Source organism: Mustela nivalis (assembly GCF_964662115.1).
Source record: "Mustela nivalis genome assembly, chromosome: 11".
Lineage (NCBI taxonomy): Eukaryota > Metazoa > Chordata > Mammalia > Carnivora > Mustelidae > Mustela > Mustela nivalis.
The window spans coordinates 4,263,288-4,287,088 of record NC_139030.1 but is presented as its reverse complement, the minus strand read 5'-3'; the positions used below and the strand labels follow the sequence as shown (position 1 = coordinate 4,287,088).

Sequence of the window (23,801 nt, the reverse complement as noted above, 5' to 3'; positions counted from 1 at the left end):
TGGGATCGAGCTCTGAGTCAGGCTCTGTGCTCATCTAGGAGTCTACTTGAGGATTTTCTCTCTTCCTCTGCCCCTCTTCCCACTCATGAGCACTCTCTCTCTTTCTCTCTCTTTCAAATAAATAAATCTTAAAAAAAAAAAAAAGAAAGAAAGAAACCAGTTTATAAGGGAGACCAAGATCATACTGTTTGTGCAGAGCACAGCCAGGCATCCAAATCCCACGCTCTTCATACATCCTGCAAATCCCATGCCTTTCCTCATACCACCATGAGCCTCAGGGACAGGCAAGCAAAACCAAGCATGGACCCTGGGTAATGGAGAGTAGGGTTGGGGACCAAGACTTTCAAATGATCTCATGGTCTTCTCCTCTGCTTCCAGACCCCACAAACTCTGAGCATTCAGGCTTTCTGCTCTGGTCTAGCTGCTCTGAGGGTCTGGGAAGAAGTAGAGGTAGGTTGGGTGTGGGGATGGGGGTGCGGGAACCACTCCACCAGCTGCTGATCAGGAATAGCATTCTAAAGGGCCAGGAACTGGGGAGGGGTGTAAGCATGGGCAGGGATATGCAAAGCCAGTCTGGTTAGATGCTACAAGCATCCAAAGGTCTCTGGATACCAGACATGATAGGCCTGCAGCAGGACTGCAGTATGACACCCATTGGGCCCTTGGCATTTCTCTTTCCTGGGTCCCCCTTTATATATTTAACATTTATTTTTCACAACTGTGTATAAAGATGAATCTAATCCAGGCTGGATATTGTTAACATTATTATTTTACTCAGGTCCTTTCTTTTGTTTTTAAAAGCAATTAAAATTAAAGCATTTTAGTTGGTTCATAACAATATTGTGGTCTTAGTGGCCAGTGGGAGTGTGTCTCCCAGATAGGCCTCCTGTCCCTAAACCCCACAGAGAAAACAGCCAGGACTTCTCCTTGCCCTTTAGCAGCTCCAGATAGCAGCTCTGCCCTATTTAAGGGATGATTCTCCACTTACCTTCTACCTACAGGAGCATACCTGGAACCCTAGGGAGAGGAGCAAGAGTGCGTTTTGGACCAAGAATTAGGTCTCAGAGATTCTACCATACTTACTGCCCACCAGATGTGTGAGCTCAGACATGTTGCTGAGCCTCTATGGAGCCCAGTTTCCTCACGTGGTAAATGAGAACGTTGGGCAAACTCTCATTAAATTCTCAAACATTGAAAAGCAAAGCTCTCAGGCAGGAAGAGAGGCCGCCCCTTCTCCGGAGTAGGGGCAGAGACAAAGTCGTCTGATGAGGGCCTGGTGGATAGGCCCAGGGACCCAGCGCGATGCGCGCCTGTGTTCTGTAAGTGCAGATGTCCAAGGCGGGGATTCACTTGTCCTTTCTTAGAAAACTCTCCTAGCTCCCAATCCCAGCAGGAACTTCGCGGGAAGGGGTGTGTGTGTGTGTGTGTGTGTGTGTGTGTGTGTGTGTGTGGCGGGGAAGGGGGTGTGGGAAGGTGGGGGCAGAGGGGAAGAGGGGAAGGGGGTGTTTGGGGGGGTGTTCCCTGGTCCCTGGTCCGGGTCCCCGGATGGCCCCGAGTCTCCAGTTCTGCGGGTAACCCACACCCAGAGCGAACAGGGCGGGCACCCCGGCGCGTCCCCTGAGACCCGCAAGTGCCCAGAGTGGCCCTGCGTGGGAGGCGGGGCGTGTCGGCGGCCCGCGGCGGGCGCCAGGGCGGGGCGCTGGCTGGCATTCCGGGAGTGCCGGCTGGGCAACTAGGTTCTCTGTCCTGCCGGCTGGCTTCGGCGCCCTGGCTTTGCGCGCCTCAGGGCAGCGCCCCGCGGGCCACCATGCTCAGCGTCGTGCACTTCCTCCGGAGCTTCTTCAAGGTGAGAGGAAGCGTCCGCGGCCCAGTGGTGGGTGCCGGTCAGCTTCTGGCCGCGGGTGGGGAGAGCCGGAGTGCTCCGCTGCGCCCTGGGCCAACTGCTGGGCATCGGGTGGGTGGGGGCACTTGACCACCCACAGCTTTCCGACGTGCCGACCAGGAGACCGAGAGTGTGGCCTCCCCAAACTCAGGGAGGGAGAAGTGCGGCATCGGAGGCTCCCGCGGACCAGCCTCTTCCAGGGAGGCAGACCGCCTGATGCACGGCCTCACGGGCACTTACTGGCTCTCCGCAGGCAGGGCGCTGAGCAGCCTAGGCCCGTGCAGGACCACCAGTTCTAGGAAGAACAGCTTGTGCCTGACACCGTAGGTGCCCAGGAAGTGGTTGGTATTATTTTTACCTCCGCTGAGGGTGCCCAAGGGTACTAAGGGAGGGTACCACGGAGGTTGGGGCACCATTTTGAGGAAGATGTGTCTAAGCAGGAGGAGGGGAACAGGAACCTAAGAGAGTGTTAGACTTTTGCCCAAGGTATACCATCCCCAGACCCAAAGTCCCTGACCATTCTCAAGTGGCCACAGGGACCCATTCATCTGGGATGAACCAAGGGTACTCTCTACCTCCCCTGCCCCCAACGGAGATTCCCCAGGTGAGCAGTAGGCTCCAAGGCACTATCAGAGGGGTGGCCATCTGCAGATTGCCAAGCTCCACCTCCCTAGTCGAGCCAAGTGGGAGGTGGGTGGGAGGGAGGCAGCATGGGGATGGCTCTGACTGCCAAAACAACTGCATACAAAAGAAGCAGAGAAGACCTGCCAGAGTGACAGCCGGAGGAGTGGGCTGTGATGAATGGGGCCAGACCAGACAGAAGGTCTGTCCATGGGGGGAGTTCCAGCTCTGTTTGGCTGGGAGGCTACCTTCTCCTAGAGGTGCAGACTGAACAGGTGAGTTGAGGGATTGAGCTCTCTCACTCTGAGAGCTCTGGGGGAAAGTGGCAAGAGGCTAGATGACCCAGGGCTGGACATGCGCTCAGCTGCCTTGAACCCATTCCTCAGCCAGTGTGGAATAGAAGAGCAGCCTGTGGATGCTCACACCTTCTGGGATAATCACCTGTTTACAAACATCAGCAGAGGATAGGGATGGAATTTTTCAGGCTTGTAGGGTACTCACTTAGGTTAGTGAGTGCAGGAGATGCCTTTAGAGAACGCAAGAGGCTGGCTGGTGTCAGAGCTATGGCTCCGAGCACACAGGCCTTCCCTTTTGAATTCTGATTTGATCACCAACAGGGTATAGGATCTTGGGACATAACCACTTTGGTCTTTATTTTCCCATTTCAAAATTGTGGATAGTAAATCCCCACCTTCCAGGGTGGGTGAGAGGCTCTTATTATAAAATGTTGTGTTATTATAAAGAGATGAGTCTGGGATCCTGTTCCTTCCCCACCCATGGTATTGGTGATAGCAAGTTACCTGGGTGAGGGGAAGCTGGCCAAGCAGACTCTGAGATGCCCCCACTGGCCACAGAAGCTCATGGAACAGGCAGGTGTAGATGGGGAAGAGGTTGTTGGATATCTCAGGGCAGCCACCTTGCCCACCTACTGATTGGAGCCTCCTTGGAAAGGGGAATCTTTGGGAAGGTATTCTTTTTTTTTTTCTTTTTTTTAATTAATTTATTTTTTTTTACTAAACCTATAATGTATTTTTATCCCCAGGGGAACAGGTCTGTGAATTGCCAGGTTTATATATTTCACAGCACTCATCATAGCACATATCCTCCCCAATGTCCATATCCCCACCACCCTCTCCCGTTCCCTGTCCCCCCAGCAACGCTCAGTCTGCTTTTTGAGATTGAGTCTTTTATCGTTTGTCTCCCTCCCAATCCCACCTTCTTTCATTTTTTTCTTTTCCTACTCCCCAACCCCCCAACATTGCATCTCCACTTCTTCATATCAGGGAGATCATATGATAGTTGTCTTTCTCTGATTGACTTATTCCGCTAAGCATAACACCCTCTAGTTCCATCCACGTCGTCGCAAATGGCAAGATTTCATTTCTTTTGATGGCTGCATAGTATTCCATCGTGTATATATACCACATCTTCTTTCTCCATTCATCTGTTGATGGACATCTAGGTTCTTTCCCGAATTTTGCTATTGTGGACATTGCTGCTATAAACATTCGGGTGCACATGCCCCTTTGGAACACCACATTTGTATCTTTAGGATATATATCCAGTAGTGCAATCACTGGGTCATAGGATAGCTCTATTTTCAGTTTTTTGAGGAACCTCCACACGGTTTTCCAGAGTGACTGCACCAGCTTGCATTTCCACCAACAGTGTAGGAGGGTTCCCCTCTCTCCACATCCTCGCCAGCATCTGTAATTTCTTGACTTGTTAATTTTAGCCATTCTGACTGGTGTGAGGTGGTATCTCAATGTGGTTTTGATTTGTATTTCCCTGATGCCAAGTGATGTGGAGCATTTTTTCATGTGTCTGTTGGCCATCTGGATGTCTTTTTGCAGAAATGTCTGTTCATGTCCTCTGCCCATTTCTTGATTGGATTATTTGTTCTTTGGGTGTTGAGTTTGTTAAGCTCTTTATAGATTTTGAATAGTAGCCCTTTATCTGATATGTTGTTTGCAAATATCTTCTCCCATTCTGTCAGTTGTCTTTTGGTTTTGTTAACTGTTTCCTTTGCTGTGCAAAAGCTTTTGATCTTGATGAAATCCCAATAGTTCATTTTTGCCCTTGCTTCTGTTGTCTTTGACGATGTTCCTAGGAAGAAGTTGCTGCGGTTGATGTCGAAGAGTTTGCTGTCTGTGTTCTCCTCAAGGATTTTGATAGATTCCTTTCTCACATTGAGGTCCTTCATCCATTTTGAGTCTATTTTCTTGTATGGTGTAAGGAAATAGTCCAATTTCATTTTTCTGCATGTGGCTGTCCAATTTTCCCAGCACCATTTGTTGAAGAGGCTGTCTTTTTTCCATTGGACATTCCTTGGGAAGGTATTCTTAAGGGACACACGATCTCACATTCTCAACCTCTTCCAGGAGGCCGTACTACCCTTCCTTGTGCCCAGACTCCAGTGCTTGTCCTGAGATACCTCAGACTTCTATCTCTGTACATATAGTGAAGATCCGATGTACCTCTCAGAGGATCTCCCTTTCTACTATCCTTCGGAGCCACCCACAGAAGGGCCCTAATACCATCACAGTCTACTTCTGGCTGTGCAGGTATATCTTGCAGAGCCACCTGTAAGCACAGTTCACACATGTTCTTCTTCAGACACTGATCATAAAGAATGCTCTAGGAGGCCACAGGTGCAGGAGGTGAAGGGAACCACTTGCTCAGATCACTTCCTGATCCCGCCTGAGACTGTATTGATCAAAAAATTTGATGGGCATCTGATTTGGTTGTTGGTTGATTAAGAACACTGCTTTGTGCTAGGAAACTCAGATCCTTGGATCCCACATTCAGACTCTGGTAGCACAGACACAGTCAGTCTCCACCAAAGCCCAGGCCAAGAGCAGCCCCTTGAACTCCAGGTCCTGGGTAAGACTTCTGTTGGGACTTGCTGCAGACTTTACATAGTGTCTGGCTCTGCCATGGACACTCTCATGCTGTGGGGTCCCACAGATGGATAGAGTCATTGCTTTTGCTTTAGGAATGTCTCAAGCCTGTGGCTATAAGAGAAAAGAGACACTGCATATATGGTCATAGTGAGTCCCTAGGAGCTCAGGGATTTGACTTTGCTACTCTCCCTTTAAGCTGACCACAACAGTTAGAAGAAATTAACCCACCCCATAGTGCTTGAATTCTTCATTCCTTTTTCTCAGGTTTTGTTTTAAGAGTCACTTTTCACCTAAAAGCCCCTGGTGAACATTTGGCCACAGCTGATTTGATTAGGGGTTTGCCATGTGCAGTAGCATGCCAGAGTTCCATAATTTAATTCCCAATATATTTTCACTGCCATTGGTCTTAAACAGATGGAATAACCAATCTGAGACACTCCCTTCCCCTTTCCTCTTGGTCTTGTTATCTGAAATCATTCTGGTACCAAATCTTTACTAGTGAAGTCTCTTGGTTGAAAAAGACAGAAATAGACTCCAGTCAAGTGAAAAAGTAACTGTCTTGGAAAGGTGCAGGGTAGCTCACAGGACCCAGCTTGGGCAGTCATCTAGAGAGGCAAAGCACAGTAAGCCCTTCTAGGGCATCCAGCTGCTTAGGATGTCCCTGGGGGACTCTCAGATCTACTGCTCCTCACTGAGAATACTTTCTAGCTCCCTCTTGTAGACATATAGGTTTGTCCTTAAGATCCAAGGTCCTGGCTGGAACTCAGCTGAACTGCCCTTTGGAAGGTGGGAAGAGAGGGTATCTGTCCCCTTTCTATTTCTGAGATAAGTAAGCCCCGGTTTCTCAGATTTCTGGGATTCCCTACTCCTAAGCCCCCATGAGCAAGACTGCTGTTCAAATGTTGGGCAGGAAAGCAAAAAATACCCCCTCATGGTGTGCAATTAAGCAAAAATCCCACCAAGACCAACTCAAACTCCCAAATTTGTGGGTGGGAAAGTGTAAGCCCCAGATCCCTTGGGACATTTGCTAGGGAATCACCCATGAATGAATTAGCTCTGGAAGGCCTCAGCCAAGTCAGAGCCCCTAGGGGACCCCTTACTCTAGAGGGCCTGAGCAGGCAGGCCCAGGCTGGGTGGTTCTGGAGATTCCTACAGTCTTCTCTCCAAACTTAAGGAAGACCAGCTCTGCCCTCCAGACTTGGGGTTGCCTTGCCTCCCCTTTGCTGTAGGCAGTGACAATACTGTACTACTTGCTATAGACCAGCCCTTAATGTGCCAACCCTGAGTCTCCAACCACTGTCTGTAACCCCAGGAAGGTACTGGATTAGAATTGTTCTTGGTCTCATGTAGGGCTTATTGACCTGGATGTTTTGTTTGTTTCTCCAGCCTAGTACAATTGGGTATCATGCCTACACTCTAGTTCCCTGGTTCATGAGGGCTGCTCTTTAGGGAGCCCTTTCATTGTTTACTCATCTCTGCAATGGATAGTCTCCCCCTTGCCAATTGTAAGGCTGTGAGTTTAAGTGATATTGCCTATTCTGGTCCCATGCCTGGCTTCTGAATCCTCCTGAGTTACCCAGTATGAACCTTCTGGAGGTGTGGATGGTGCTGTTTATGAGGTCCTGCAGCCCCTCATCTGCTGACCCATGTATCATAGGTCATCAAGTTGGGTGCTCCCACATGCTCACAAGGTGCCCTGCCCTAGGGTGCACTCAGTGCATCAGCCTCTTGTAAGTCCCCTGCTCTATTTCTCTTTCAGGATGCAGTGTTACCTCCAGGAAGTCTTCCTTGATGACTCATTCTCTACGTCAGGTCCTTCTCTGTGCTACAGCTCAGCTTCCTTCAGCCATTGGAACATACTGGCTTATAATTGTTTGTCACCCCTACACACACATACATACACACACACACGCTTGCGCACATTCATTTATTTATTTGTTTTAAGTGGGCATGCCCAGTGCAGAGCCCAAAATAGGCTTTTCATTCAAAATCCCAAGATCAAAACCTGAGCTGAGATCAAGAGTTGGGCATTTAACTGACTGAACACCCAGACACTGCTCTCACTCATTCATTTAGATGTCCCTTTATTAAGGATCTCATTGCTATTTCTGTTTCTTACTGTTCTTAAGAGACTCCATGACCACAAAATATAATTTCCTCTTCCCTTATGTTCCCAAATTTTCCATCTTACTCAGATGTATGATGTGCCATACACATTGTCACAAAAACAAGCCTGGTTACCTGAGGCTGTAGCCCTCCTGAGCTGCAATTGTGTGTCAGAACCACTGGCTACACCCAGACTAAGTGTGTCAGAAGTCAGGGCAGGGGCCTAGGCCCTGGTTTCTAGGCTCCAGGATGACTCCAGTGTGCAGCCTAGTTAAGCATTCCTGTACGGTAGACCCTGAGCTTCCTGCACAGTCCAGAGCAGGGCTGTTCTTGGCTTCTCTTGACTAAACAGAAGCTGAAGTCAGACCATAGTTGCTCTCCAACCCCCCATTGCCCTGTAATAACTGAGGTGGTGAACAAGTGCCTCCCTGCCCGGTCAACACCACCTTGTTGACTATAGTGAATATGGGTAAACCCCATCAGTAACCATTACAGACCATCCCACCCAGGCCAGCTTGATATGCCTTCAGCATCATCCATGTTTATACCAAGTAGGCCAATTGGTCTCTCTTTGACAGCTTTTTGCCTGTAAGCTTGAGAAGAGATCTTGGAGTAAAGTCTGAGTCTAGAAGCCGCCTGCTATGGCACCTGTCGCTCCTCCCAGGTCCCTTTGCATTGGTGATGGGCCCATGGGGGCACCAGCATGCCCAACTTTCCTATGTTACTCAGTGTTCCTTCACGCAAGCCTGTCCATCTGAGGGGTATTGTGGAAGTTAGCTTGATAGTAAAAGCATGGGAAAGTACCCAGCACAGAGTGGGTACTCAACATCTTTAGTTATCTCCTTGTGTCTTTCTTCCCTCAAATAAATGTTTGTGGTTTTTTTGTTTTTGTTTTTTCCTTATAATCAGTGAAATTGAATGGAAATCCATGTCCTGATACTGGACCATGAGAGTGCTGCTTATGCTGATGCTGTTGGCTACAGTTTCTGATATAGGCACAAAGTCCCTGTTCAACAGGAGATCACTGGTTATTAGCATCTTGCTTCTCAGTGGTTCACACAGCCAATGGGAGAAGCCAGGGTCCTGGGACCGGTTTCCTCTGTGTGGACACTGAGACCTTTGAGAAAATGGGAAACAGCTAAATTTGTGGTCTGTGCACACTGTAGACTACCATGCAGCAACTGAAAGGATGAGCTGCTGGTGCTTATGCCAGCTGGGGTCAATCTCCAGAGAGTTAGGCTGAGAGAGAGAAGCCACAATGCTGAATGCTTGCATTTATCTAAATTCCAGACAGCACTAATGAATCTGTAGTGACAGCAAGCTCATCAGTAGTGCCTGGGGACAGGGTGTAGGGCAGTGGGGACAGGAAAGTGGTATGACATATGGACAGAAGTTGTTGGAGGCGTGCATTGTTCTGCATGTGGTGATAGCTTTATGCCATTTACATGTTATGCCATTTACATGGTTTCTGAACCATCCAGTCATACTTTCAGTGAGTGCAATTGTACCTGGCAGCTACCTCCTGTCAGTCACACCTCTTTCGAGCCAGGCTGTCTCCTTGGCAGAACCAATCTAAGGTCTCCCGCCCAAAGCCTCTCAAAGCACTCTTCCTTCTCTGAGAACAAGTCCCTTCCTGGATACCATGGGCACAGAGACCATGAGAGCTAGTGAGAGCACGGTGCAGGACCCATCTAAAATAGGAAAGGTGATTCTGCTTCCTCAGTTGAGTACCCAACAGGAGATGTCCTTAGGACAAGCATGTCTGTGCGTCACTGATGACGTGTCATTTTTGGTGGGTTGTATAGTAGGTGTAAACCAGAGACTCTGCCCACCTGGGGTGCTTGGTCATCTGAGGCCTCACTCCTGGGAGAATGCAAATGCTTCCTTGCATCTCAGTGAGGTGGTATTAGAAGGACTGGCTATGGCATTTGGGTCTGGTGAGCTGGGTTTGGTGACATTTATGGAAGTGAGGCTTTGCTCTCCTTTGGATGTGGGAAGGAATCATAGGGGCAATTCTGTGATTGTATAACTTAAGAAATCTTTCCCAGCACCAGGGACAAGTCTGAGGCTAAATCTGGGACTGGTAAAGTGGCATCCATTGCTTAGAGTAGCCAGCATGGGGCCGTTTGGTCTTTGTGAGCTGGACAATGTGCATGTTCCATCTGTGCCCAGATGTGAATTTGACAGGTGCTTGTTTCTCCATCATGGTCCCAAAGTGGCCCTGCCTAAAGGTGATGTTCTGTGGCATTGTTCTTGTTCCACAGGATGATAAAAGCGCCCAACTGTGACACCAGACAGCTCCTGCATGTTGTGATTGCTTTTGTCTTTCTTGCTCATTTGGAAATGAGTAGGATACATATCTAACCCCCGAGAACTTTATCCACAAATACAGGGCAGGATACTCCCAGCCCTGGTTACTACAGAGGGGGCTCAAGCAGGTATTTCTGGAAAAGCCCTGGGGTGATTCTGCTGTGTACCATGGCTAAGAGCCCACATATACTCCTGACTTGGCACTCTGGACCCCTCCCTCATCCACTCCCACAACCAAGCCAGCTCCACTCTTCAGCAGGTTCTCTCCTCCCCACTCAAGAATTTGACCTAGCACAACCCTGCAGGGTGTCCACATGCTGCTCAGTACATGAACAAAATCTCACCAGGGGGCAGCTATACACCCTGTCCCTGTCCCTTAATACCTGCTTTTTTCATGGAAATGAATGCCTCAACCCCAAGAGCCATAGGAAGAGTGTGAGTCCTCACAGCTCACAGAGCAGAGGCCTGTGACAAAGAGACAGAAGTGGTGTCAATCACCAGAGTGGACTTGGGGGCACCATAAAGCCCTAACTACATATTTGGTATGAATTAGTTATCTAAATCCTCAGTCTTCATATCTGTAAAATAGGCTAATGATGTCTCAGTAAGATGGTTGTGAAAGTCAATATGCTCACATTTGTAAAATGCCTGGCCTGGAGACTTGAGTGCTCCTTAGACTAGGAACACACTGATAACTCTGTCCCCTCCTGGGTCTACTCCAGTCCCTTGTCTGTGAGTTCTGGAGTTTATAAAACCTCAGGTAAGTGTTCATTGGAGAAAAAAAACAAAAAACAAACAAAAACAAAAACAAAAAACCCCCACTGGTTTAGAAAAGGTGTGGCCTCCAGCTGGAGGGCAGTGAGTAAAACATGGAGAAGGTGGTCACTGGGAAGGCAGCTCTGAAAAGACAGCTAAGGTGGCCCCACCCCTGTGTGCAGCCTGGTACCTCTTCCCCTGCTCCACTTCCCCAGGCCAGCCTTTTACCCTCCCCAGAGGCCTTCCTCCAGCCCTGAATCAGGAACAGGGCAGGAGCTGAGCCTCTGGACAAGGAGTTCTGTGGGCAGACATGTGTGGCAGATCACCTCTGGGTGAAGCCGACTAGCCTCATGCAGACCACAGATATGGGAGAAACCCAATGGGGAGCAGGAACTCTTCAACATAAAGGGGAAGGAGACCTGGATGTGGGACACTGGGGATGAGTGGGGCGGGAGGGGGCACTGAAGGCCCCAGGCTTCAAGGTGGAAGTGCGTCTGTATTTGCAGTGTGATAGTATTTGTGTGAGACCACATTCTCTGGGGCAAATGTGCACCCCTGACCACTGTTGTCTTTCAGGGCTGCCCTCTGCAATTGCCACTGGGAGTGCAGTGGCTCCCTTGTGCCAGGACTAATCTAAAGCATTCTACGCTCTGGCCTGTTATACTGATTCAAACCCTGACATTTGATTAATTCATTCTAACACACAGAATTTGCCAAGCCCTGTTTGATCCTAAGTCCTGTGCTAAGGACACTAAACCATGAGGAAGACACAGCCTGTTCAGCCACAAGCCCCTGATAAGTGATTCAAGCACTCCTGAGTTAAAAGGCCAGCATCCTTTTGAGTACTCAGTAGAGGATGTGACCCCTCATACTGAAAACCCTCCCTGCTTTTGTGTGCATGTACCTTCTGCTTCCAATTTCAAAGATCACAAAGCCTCTGGATGGCAAGTTAAGAACCCTGCTCTGGATAGTGAGCTCCAAAGGACCAGAACCACTGCTTCTCTTTCCCATCCTCAAGGGTCCAGCATGAAGCTTTGAATGAAGTGGAGGCTCTGTGCATGTTTCAGTAAGATGACTGGTAACATGGCCTTTTATTCCAGGTGACGGAGACCTGGGTTCTAGGGGAGGGGTGGGCTGTCCATGTCAGTAGAACAAGGAGTCAGACACTACTCATGGGGGATGAGCTTCAATGGGACCAGAGTGAGGAGGCCTTGGAGAGTTTCGAGTTCCTGGGGGATCAGGCAGTGAGCCCAAAGGGTAAGTGATCATGCACAGGCTGACAGACCTGGCCAGGGATGGTGCCTGGAAGCCAGAGGGCCATGCCTTGGAGAGGCTGAATGGGCTCTGGATACCTCTGAACCTCCATCCCAGCCAAAGTCATTGGGGGAGAGCTGGTGCTAAAGCACAGAGGTAAGAAAGGAGAGACAGGCCCAAAAAACAAAGAAGTATTGCCTGCCTATGTGCACCCCAGGCTAAAGGGTGCCACTCCCCACCACTGGCAGAAGAGGAGAGGACAACATGTGGGGTCTGCAGCCCCCGTCCAGAAGCTCTTCTCTCCAAGTCCAGTGGCCTGGATTCTGGATCTTATGGCCCCACTCAGTGTGACCTTTAGCAGAGCAGAATCTTGGACCATGTTTATTCTTCTATAAAATGGACACATTTTATCTGGTACAGCTCCCTCTGAAGAAGTAATAGGGAACATTAGGGATCTCTGGAATATTTGGCTCCTCAGAGAGGTTTATAGAGAAGACACTCTGTTGAGTGTTCAGTGCCATGTCCCAGGGGCACAGAAACAGACAGTGCAGGGAGACTTTGGGATGCATGGAAGTTTTGCCCTAGCTGCCAGGTATGGGCACAGCTGCCACCTAATCCTGGGAATGCCCCAGAGGGCTGGTCCAGGTTACCTTTCTCCATGGAACCTGAAAAAGACTCACTTCAAATTACTCAGGAGAGGCACTGTAACTTTCCACCTTTCCTTGAGTCTAAGATAAACTTATTAAAAAACAGCTTATTACTTTTGAAATCAAGATGTACTTAGAATTGATGTGTATACTTAAAAGGGATTTATTTCTTCTTCCCTCTTAAAAGCTATCATTAACTTAGTGACATCTTTGCTTTGAGGAAATAGAATACTTGTAAACCTCATATGTGATCAGGAAACATAGTGTGTGACATCCCCAAGAGACCCCAATTCCAGTCCCCCACCACCATTACCTGGAGGGCTTATAATTGCTGGGTCAAGCCAGTCTGGCCCATTGAGAGTTCTTGAAGGAGCCTGGAGTGCACATTTCGAGAGTATCCTCAAACAAAGATAGCTGGATAACCTCCCCAGGAAGAAGGAACAGATTCCTTCAAATTTTTTCAGAGTTTCCATCCCTGGTCCCCAAAGCCACCTATATCACATCTTACTAGAAGTGTGTGTGATCAGCATGGTTGTGTCTGATGGACAGAATAAGAGCCACATTGCTGAGTGTGTGCTATATTCTTCATGCAGGTGGAGTCACCATTCAGGGCACTTCAGGGAATAGGTACTTCTGGCGACGCCTGTGGTCTGGAGTCTTCCCAGAGAGTTATTGACACAGACAGTGGCTGGGCCACCACATGCAAAGATTGTGTTCCTCTGGGAACTGGTCCTATGCTTCTCCAGTGAGCCAGGTCCTGGGACCCCCTCCAACTTGTCTGTCGCCCTCAACTTACAATTCCAAATCCCCTCAGATTGGCCCAGTGCCTCTCTCAGGATACACAGGCTCCCCTCTGGGCCAACTCCATGTGTTCTAACACAATAGGCCACACAATAAATAAAACACACCACCAGTGGACAGTCGAGGCAGACTGTGGGAATGGCCGAGCCTCCAGCAGAGGTGATGCGGCAGCAGGCATACAGTTGTATCTCTTAACAGAGGCCTCATTTTGTAGATGAAAGAATTAAAATTCTTCAGGGGTGATGAGCACAGTGGTGGTGGGGAAGCAATGGAACAAAATTCAACTTCAAAACCTCCACTTTTCTGCTTACTGGGCAGCCCTAGCAGTTTAGGCTTACCAGTGATACCCTTTCTGATGACATTTTGGGGCCTCCAGAGCCTCTGTCATGCATCTGCTTCTGTGTAGGAGGAAGAAGATTACCCCTGTGCAGGGCATGATGTACTCCAGGCCCCAGCATGCAGCCTACAGAATGGCCTGGGCTGGGACCTGGGACTGCCCTGCCTGCAGATCCACTGTAAACAGTTCACTCAGTTCCTCTGAGTGGGATGTGAGGTTCTCCAGGTTTGTGCACTGTGTAGGGCACTAATCAAAAGTCAGGAGTCCTGACTGCTATTGAAGTGCAGATGTATTTGCATTTGGAGAAGGACAAGTACTGACTGTAGCTGGGATGGGACAGGTTCTTCAGGACCAAAGGTCAGCGCATGCCTTTTCTTTGCCTGTGGCAGGGTGGGAGAGAGGTGCCATCTGGGAAAGACAGGGCAGAGAAGATGCAAATCAGGACATGTCCATAGATGGTGACAGACATTGTTTGCTGCCCACAAGCAGGTGAGGTCTACCTGGTATGTGGCTCATTATTTTACTTGTTGGGAGAAGAGCCTGTGCAGGTTCCACACCCAACTCTGGTTTGCATTAGTAGAATGTGCGGTGTTGTTTCTTGGGTAGCTGTGTCTTTTCAGAAAAAAGAAGGCCACACTCTTCCCCATGAGATAGACTGCTAAGATATGTAGGCAAGAATGTGCCCCAGTCAGTGCCTGGGAGCAGTTCCTTCGGCTTGGGCAAACCTCTTTTGTTAGGCCTAGGGAGGAACAGGAGCTGCAGCCAGGGTTTGGGTGGGCAGCTGCATGCTGTCTCTGGTCCAAGAGATTGGAGTGGGATAGGCTGTGGACCTCCAGTGTGCCTGCAAAGCTGCAGGTGAGAGTCCAGCATCTTGTGGGTCACAAGAAGAAGCAGAGTGACATCACTAACATGGACACATGTCTACTATAATCCTATTGACTTCTCTGTCATCAGCTCATTTGTGATCTAGAGCAAGTCACTGATACTCACAGGGCCTCTGAGGACATAGCCAGCAAGAAATGTGAGAATATGAAGTGTGTGCCATTGTCCTGGGGATTCTATAGTGTTCACGAGACATCATGAGTTAATGTCTATATACTCAGAGCTTGGGAGTCAGAAAGACCTCATCCAGATTTAAATGCCACCAGATAGTAACTTGTGCAAGTAGCTTGGGCATGTTGTTGTTCTGAGCTTCATAAAGATGTCTGTAGAATAAAGACAATACCACCTGCATCATTTTAAGATTAAATAATGTATAAAAAGGTACAAGACATGTAGTGAGTATTTCATATTTAGCTATTTTGTTATAGATGTTATTTTTGTAATAGGAAAGACAAATTCCTCCAACTGCACAATTTTCACTCAGGAGTGCTGCTGAACAGCTGCTCTGTGCAGACCCTGTCCTGAGAGCTGGAGTTCTAGAGGGACTGAGCCATGCTGTTCCCTCAGCAGTGCCTGTAAGTCTAGTGGAGGAGAGAGATCAGCCAATAGCTGCAGCAGCAGCAACAGCATCAATGGCCATAATGATAGCAATGCCAGCACAGCCTGGGTTTGAACCAAAAAGTAGTCTGAATTAGGGTGCCCAGGAGAGAAAGCACCCAACCTTGCCTGGAGAGAAAGGGGAGAACCCTGGGGAACCAGGGAGACTGAGAAGTAAATAGGCCATTGTGTAGGACTATGGGAAGCACTGGTGTCGGGGTGCCTACTGCCCACAGAACCTCAAAGAAGGCTACAGGCTAAGGTGGAACTTGAGGGAGACTCTGAAGAGTGAGTTGAGGGGAGCCTGGTGAATCAGGAAAGGACAACATGCAAAAAGTAAAAAAAAAATCAGTAAATGTATATGTTGTAAGCATGTGACTCTCAGGAGAAGCACAGGATATGTGCTGGGACATGGAAGAGATAGTTTTGTAAATAGAGTAGGGCCTGTATGGGTTTTAGTCCAGACATCTTCTGAGGGTGGTAGAGAGTCAGAGTGGTGACATCAGATGTAGCTTGTATATAGCACAAATAATGATTGAGTGTGGGACTTGATCTCCTTCTTCTGTACAGTGTTTGTCAATTAATGCATCCTAAGATGGCGTTAGCTCTTTGGGCAGCCACATTCCTTTGTGGATTAAAATCCCTGCCAAGTTAGGTTCAGAACCTGAACAGGGGAAACTTTTTAGAACTGAATAAAAGTACCAGTCTGCTATAGGGTCTGGATGAGGTTTGGACCTAATTAACAGCAGGATGGCCTCATTCCACCTAGCACTAGCCTCATAAATAAAGTAAGAGGTGGCCATTTACATGGTACTCAATAAAATAGGCTTAATAATTCCTGAAATCTCTCCTCCTAAAACCTCATTATGCTGATATCTGGTACTTTTATTCCAGAATCCATTTCCTTGCCTTTCTCAGCTCCTAGTGGCTGCCTAAATTCCTAGGCTTATGACCTGCTCCATCTTCAAAAGCATTACTTCATCTCTGCTTTCAGCATCACACAGTCTCTTCCTCTGATCCTCCTTCATCCCCCTGAGAAGGACCATGGTGATTACATTGGGCCCACTTGGATGATCCACGGTGAGCTCCCCATCACAACATCCTGAACATAATCATATCTGCAAAGTCCCTTTTGCCGTCAAAGGTGACCTTCACAGGTTGTGGATATTAGGACATAAACACCATGGGAGTTATTATTCGGTCCACACAGAAGGTATTTTACAGATGTGATAAACTGTCTAAGTCATGGTTTAGAAAGATCTGGCTGGTAACAAAGTGGGAATAGTAAGGCTGGAGGACTACAGAGTACTTTGGAAGTTGCTGCTAATTAGAGGGTACACCTGGATCAATGGCAATGGGACAGAGAAAAGCACTTAGGAGGTATAACCCACAGGATTTGGAGCCAGTTAAGATGTGGGATGGGATGAATGAGAGAGGGCTCAAGGTTTCTATGTTCATCAGTTGGCTTGATGATGGTGTCCTTGATCAATAGGTAGCACAGAGGAGGCAGAGAGAGATTACTGTGCTTGTTTGGAACCTGACTTTGAGGTGTATATGAGATAAGCAGTGAGTCCTGGTAGACAGGTCTGCAGGTCTGGAGAGGAATGTGGTAACAGCTATTTAGTACATTTACACAGGCATCACTTGAAATCACGGTAGACCAGATGATCCAGGGGCTGTGTCTAGAATTAGAAAGAACACAGAAACTGCCCTGGGGTGACAATGACTTCCACAGTTAAGGAGAAATAAGGGTGTGGGAGGAAGCCAAAGAGGCAGGCAGAGCACCAGCGGAGTATGTCCTGTGTTGGAGCAGAGTCAAACAGAGCCCTTTCTCCCCTGAAGAATGGCCACTTCTTATCAAGTAAAACCCTGCAGGAAAAGGGTAGAAATGGTTCTGAGTTTTTGCTTGTTGAACTTTGCGGCCAGGAGCTCTAGCTGGGAACTGGACTGTTTCTTGGACATTAGGTGCATGCAAACAGAGAAAGAGTAAAGTGAGGTCCCCTCATTGGAACAAATAATGGTTAATGGGAAAGGTTTTGCTCTCAGGCTTGCCCTGGCAACAACTGAAAAGCTCTATTATTTGCCTTTCTGGGCACATTCACTGCAGAGGCTCAAGGTTTTGGTGCAATGCAAAAGTCTCCTGCCTCTGAGAACAACAGTCATCCTCTTCAGTCATTCCCATACAGGGGCCTTGTATAGAAATACTTCTGCAGGAGAGATCCATGACCTTTGAGACTGTTTCTTCTATATGTGTTGCTACTTTTCCCTCATGCAGCTTCCTCCCCTGTCTGGGGAAGAGAGAGGAGTTAAGAGAATGGAGCAGGTGAATGTTGGCCAAACGTGTAAGATCAAGGCTTAACAGGAGAGGTGGGACTTAACATGTCCCCTGAAAATAGGATAAGACTTTTGGTAGAACTGAGTAGTCAGGAAGGGGTACATTTCAGAAGGCAGGATGAGCACATTAAGATAGAAAAGCAGAAAAGGGCATGAAATTTATAGGGACAGGGCCCAGAGACTGGCTTAGCTGGAGGGAGTGCATCATGGGCCTTGAGCTCCCAGGACACTGTCCTGGAGAGGCTCTCTGGCCTTGCTCTTTCCTCTAGAATAGAGTATTGCTTTATGTTTGAATCATCCTTATTTTATTGTGTCCATTCCCATGTAATCCTCTCAGAATTGTGTGCATTGAGGTGAATGAATTAAACAAGCTTTCAAAGTCATAGCAGTCTTAGTCAGTTCCAAGATGGAAATTGAGGGAGAGGGAACTATTTGGTGGCTACTTACATGTCAGAATTCTAAATATAGGTTGTCATTTAATCGTCAGCTGTACTAGGACAAGTGCTGACAGCCTTATTTTGTAGATGAGGAATAGAGGCTCCGAGAAATAAGTACCTGGTCTTAGGTAGCACTCTAGTAGGCATTAGGGTAGGCGTGGGGAGCTCCCCAGAAGCATGTCTATAGCCATGCAATATCAGAGGGAGAGGAACTCCAAAGACATTACCTCATGACAGTCACTTGACTTTACTGATGAAAGACCACAGTTCGTAAAGGGACCCAAGGGGCCCAGCCAGATGGCTGGAGAGCTGGGTCATGAGTCACCTCTTTCAGTCCTCTATTGGCCTATTTATACCTCAGCTTCCTGCTCTTGGACCTTTCAAATGACCACTAATGTACAGATGTTTTGAGAAGTTTGTATAAGAAAAATCAATTTAATCTTATGGCATTTTCCAAAATTATTTGATCATCAGTCTCATCACCTGTCTTCCAAATCCCATGGACCCTGCTTCAAGAGATGCTTCATGCCAACAATCTAGGAAACTCAGGTCCACTTCCCCAGATCCTGGGAAGACCCTCTCACTTTTTGTTAATTAAAAATCAACTTGACTCTCTCCCCTATGGTTCTCTCACCACGAGAGCAAGAAAAAGGGAAAGACCCTGTCTCCCTGGCTTTGATGTTAATTCTTCCTTCTGAAAATCCACAGAACAGATTGGGCATAGAAAATGATAAAATGTGTTTTCAGATCATGGTGCATCTTGTGTCATCTATCACCTCAGTTGAGTACTTAACCTGGAAAAATAAAAAGTTCCCATCTGGGAAATGGAGCAAAAGGTGCCTTGTGAGCCTACTCCACAATTTACATAAGAATAGGAAGTGAAAAAAAAACAGACACATAGACCAGTGGAACAGAGTAGAGAGCTCAGATAAGGACCCTCAACTCTATGGTCAAATAATCTTCAACAAAACAGGAAAAAATATCCAGGGGAAAAAAGACAGTCTCTTCAATAATTGGTGCTGGGAAAATTGAACAGCTATGTTAGAAGAATGAAAATTGACCGTTCTCATACACCATACACAAAGATAAACTCGAAATAGATAAAAGACCTCAACATGAGGCAGAAATCTATCAAAATCCTAGAGGAGAACATAGCAGTAATCTCTTCGACTTTGGCCACAGCAACTTCTTTCAAGGCACATCTCCAAAGGCAAAGGAAACAAAGCAAAAATGAACTTTTGGGACTTCATCAAGATCAAAAACTTCTGTCCAGCAAAGGAAACAGTCAACAAAACAAAGAGGCAATGCACGGAATGGGAGAAGATATTTGCAAGTGACACTACAGACAAAGGGCTGATACCCAAGATCTATGAAGAGCTCCTCAATCTCAATATTCAAAAAACAGATAATCATGTCAAAAAGTGGGCAGAAGACATGAACAGACACTTCTCCAAAGAAGACATACAAATTGCTAACAGACACATGAAAAAATGTTCATCATCATTAGCCATCATGGAGACTCAAATCAAAACCACATTGAGATACCACTTTACACCAGTTAGAAGGGCCAAAATTAACAAGACAGGAAACAAGTGGAGAGGATGTGGAGAAAGGGGAACCCTCTTACACTGTTGGTGGGAATGCAATTGGTGCAGCCACTTTGGAAAACAGTGTGGAGATTCCTTAAAAAATTGAAAATAGAGCCACCCTATGACCCTGCAATTGCATGACTGGGTATTTATCCCAAAGATACAGATGTAGTGAAAAGAGGGGCCATCTGTACCCCAATGTTTCTAGCAGTGATGTCCACGGTCACCAAACTGCAGAAAGAACCAAGATGCCCTTCAGCAGATGAACAGGTAAAGAAGATATGGTCCTTATATACAATGGAATATTATGCCTCCATCGGAAAGGATGAATACCCAAATTTTGCATAAACATGGATGGTACTGGAGGAGATTATGCTGAGTGAAATAAGTCAAGCAGAGGGAGTCAATTATCATATGGTTTCACTTACTTGTGGAGCATAAGGAGTAACACAGAGGACATTGGGAGATGGAGAGAAGTGAATTGGGGGAAATTGGACAGGGAGATGGAACATGAGAGACTGTGGACTCAGAAACAAACAGGATTTTGGAGGGGACGGGTGTGTGGGGTTAGGTAAGTCTGATGGTTGGTATTAAGGAGGGTACATATTGCATGGAGCACTGGGTATGATGCATAAACAAAGAATCTTGGAACACTGAAAATTAAAATAAAATAAAATAAAATAAATAAAACTTAAGAAATAGAATAAAAAAAGAATAGGGATTGCATCTAGCAAGATGGGAACTGCCATTTTTTCTCTGCAGAGAGTAGGCTTAGCTTTCTAAATGACTTCAAGCCTGTTTCAAGCTGTTCACCTTATTGATAAGGGTTAATGTGTCTTCCTCTGCTGATTATCAAAACACAGAACTCAAGCTTCCTGGAGATGCTGGGGAGGAGGGGTATGCGGAGAGATGCCATGTCAGCCTTGCACCAGGCACATCCCAGTACGTAAGCCTTGTTTTCAAAGATTTTTTATTTAGTCTAAAACCTGCCCTAGAAGAAATCATAGTTTTGTACTAAAACTATAAGTGTGTGATGGACAGCAGATGAAATTTTGAAATCAAGATAGTCTTGGGAAACTGGCCCTGTTGGCTTCTGTATGCACAGGCTGTTCAGTGCTATAGCAAAACCCTTTCTGGTTCCCCCATCCAGGCTTCTTGTCAGCAGACATTACTCCAGAGCTCGGCTCCTCCTATTTCCCAGCTTTCTTCTTTGAACTGCTTTGAGCTGAATTATACCAGTTGTGTGTTCCTTCCTTGTGACCACTTGGTACAATTGCAAATCTTACTTCTGGCAAGTTCTTTTGTCTGATGTGCACAGAGTTCTTAATGGGGTTTCTAATGGAGTCACTCAGAAAGGAGACTGTCTTTCTGCCAGCTCCTTATGAGAGGGAAGAATTTCCCTGTTGTTTGGGGATTATGGGTTACCAGAAGATACAAAGGAGTGGAGGAGAAAGAAAGGGCTGGGGTATCAATGCTATATGTATAAAATGGGAGCACCAGCACCTCACAGAGCTGTGGTACAGTTTGATGGGATGGGTTCAGGACTTCATGGTAGCCCATCTTTGAAGAGCCTCTATTAGGCTGCCCATGGACACCTCCCAGCTTGCATCTGGTCCATGTGCTCACCTGCGGCCACACACGCACATGCTCAGTATTAGCTTGCAGAGCAGGCTTTAAAGACTCCTAAGGTTGCGAATTTCTAAGTCAGATGACTAATACAGGGCTAACGGTGGGCACTAAGTTTCTTTCATTGATTTTCTTAATCTTCAGAGAAATGGGCACACAAAGGTTTGGAGCCAAACTGTCTGGGTTTAAATTCTGATTTACCACTTCCTAGCTGATGTGACCATGACCAAGTTGCTCGATTTTTCTGTGCCCCATTTTCATCTTCTATAAAATGAGAATGTAGTGTATATCTCATCTGGCTGTCGTGAGACTCATGTAAGGTGAAGGTTCAATAAATATTGTCATTACTCCCATTTTATGAAAGAAGACAATAAGACTCAGAAATCAATCCTGGTTACTCTTTACTTAGCTACTAGTGGCAGAACTAACTAGGACATATATCTGATACAGTTATAATCCTCTCTATGTCAGCTGTTCATGGTCAACGTCATGGTCAATGAATCCAAAATGGTAGATAAGAAACCACATAGAGTAGCACTGGGCAATGTGCATGTGTGGTGGCAGGTGGCAAGAGTGCTCCTGGGGGTGGAATTTTGCTCAGGGATACACAGCATTGGATTTCCAGGAGAAACCCCCAAGTTCTGTGAATAACCTGATTTGATCAAGGTCCCTTGCCCGTGGAAAGGACTATTTTGGATTCCTTACTGCCCCCTGGTGGTAACAGATTGCATGAGGCTCTTTCCCTGAGAGATGAAAGCAGGAGGCTCTTTTGAAATTTGGCTCACCAGATTAATGAAGAATTTTGAACTTTTTGTTTCTCTGTTTTAGCTTTTCTGGCACCTCTGACCCAACAGCATAAAATGGTTATGGGTTTTGTTCCATTATTAATTAATGAATAGCGTACTAACTGCTTGACTTCAGTAAGTTACCAGCCTCTTAGTGATCTTCCATCCATAAAGTCAGCATCTCAGTCCCACTCAGAAATCCACGGTCTATTCCATCTGGCTCATTCTTATTTTCAGCAGTCAAACCATGAGGTGGCAATACAAGGGTTTCTCCTTCTGTGTTATCCCCAGATGATGGGAGTGTAGGTCAGAGGACTCGTGGCACGTGCAGGTTAGCTCAGAGCAGAGCTCTGAAAGTTAGTCTTCTGTCCCCAGTTCATATTTACAGCATGGCCAGGCTCAACACTCAGACCTGATTCATCAGCACAATTTGCCTGTATATGTGCCTTCTTTTTTCTTATATGGCAAATTTGCTCAAATTTCCTTAAAGGGTACCCTGAGGATTCAAATTAGCTAGTGTAAGAATAAGATTTATTCTTATAATTAACTTAAATTTGGGGAGGAAGTTATTATAAATTTACATACAAGTTATAAGAAGTAATATGTACCTTCACCCATTTTCCCCAAATGACAGCATCTCGTAAAACTGTAGCACAATATCACAACCAGGATGTTGACATTTATACCATCAAGACACACAACACTTCCATCATCCCAAGGCTCTCTCATGTTGCTTCTTTATAGCTACACCCATGCCTCCATCTTTAACCACTAACAACCACTGATCTATTCTCCATCTCTATAATTTTATCATTTCAAGAATATTATAATGCTCACTTGAACAGCACATATACTAAAATTGGAATGATACAGAGAAGATTAGCATGCCTAAAAAAGACACACGTTCCTGAAGTGTTCCATTTTTTTAAATGAAGAATGTTATATATGTTGCCATTTACAATGACATAGGTAGAGCTAGAGAGTATTATGCTAAGTGAATGGAAAGACAATACCATATATGAGAAATCTAAGAAACAAAATGAACAAAAGGAAAAAGAGAAAGGCAAACCAAGAAACAGGCTCTTAACTATAGAGAAAGCACTGATGGTTACCAGAGGGGACATGGTGGTGATGGGTGAAATAGGTGATGGGGATCAAGGAGGGAACTTGTTATGATGAGCATTGGGTGTTGTATGAAAGTATTCAGTCACTATATTATACACCTGAGAATAATATTACACTGTATGTTAACTAACTAGAATTAATATAAAAACTTTAAAAAATAAAACAAGAATATTATATAAATGGGTTCATACAGTATGTAATACTTTAGGTTTAGATTTTTTCACTTAGCATATTTCTCTGCATATGCATCCAAGCTGTATGTATATCCATGGCTGGTATTTTGTTGCATGGATATACCAGTTTGTCTAACTATTCACTTGCTGAAGGACATCCAGGTCATTTCCAGTTTTTTTCTTTTTTTTATTAACATAAAATATATTATTTGCCCCAGGAATACAGGTCTTTGAATAATCAGGCTTACAAGTTTCACAACACTCACCATAGCACGTACCCTCCCCAGTAACTGTAATCCAGCCACTCTATCCCTCCCACCTCAACTCCCAGAAACCCTCAGTTTCTTTCCTGAGATTAAGAGTCTTTTATGATTTGTCTCCCTCCCAATCCCATCTCATTTCATTTTTTTTCCTTCCCTACCCCCCATGACCTCCTGCCTCTGAAATTCCTCATATCAGAGAGATCATATGACAATTGCCACTGTCTGATTGACTTATTTCGCTTAGCATAATACCCTCTAGTTTCATCCACCTCATTGCAAATGGCAAGATTTTGTTTCTTTTGATGGCTGCATAGTATTCCATTATGTATATGTGTGTGTGTGTGTGTGTGTGTGTGTGTGTGTTATATATAGA

The 23,801-nt window shown here is 46.3% G+C and overlaps 1 protein-coding gene across 1 annotated transcript in view; it reads left to right on the top strand.

Moving 5' to 3' along the window:
• Nucleotides 1–1,685: 1,685 nt before the first annotated feature.
• The window catches only part of LOC309843461 (uncharacterized protein), a gene marked incomplete at its 3' end in the record, with an annotated part of 96,351 nt that continues 74,235 nt past the window's right edge, over nt 1,686–23,801 (top strand). The window contains exon 1 of the mRNA XM_082688979.1: nt 1,686–1,846. Coding sequence (XP_082545105.1) covers nt 1,808–1,846 — 39 coding nt within the window. The 5' untranslated portion in view covers nt 1,686–1,807. The remainder of the gene's footprint in view (nt 1,847–23,801) is intronic.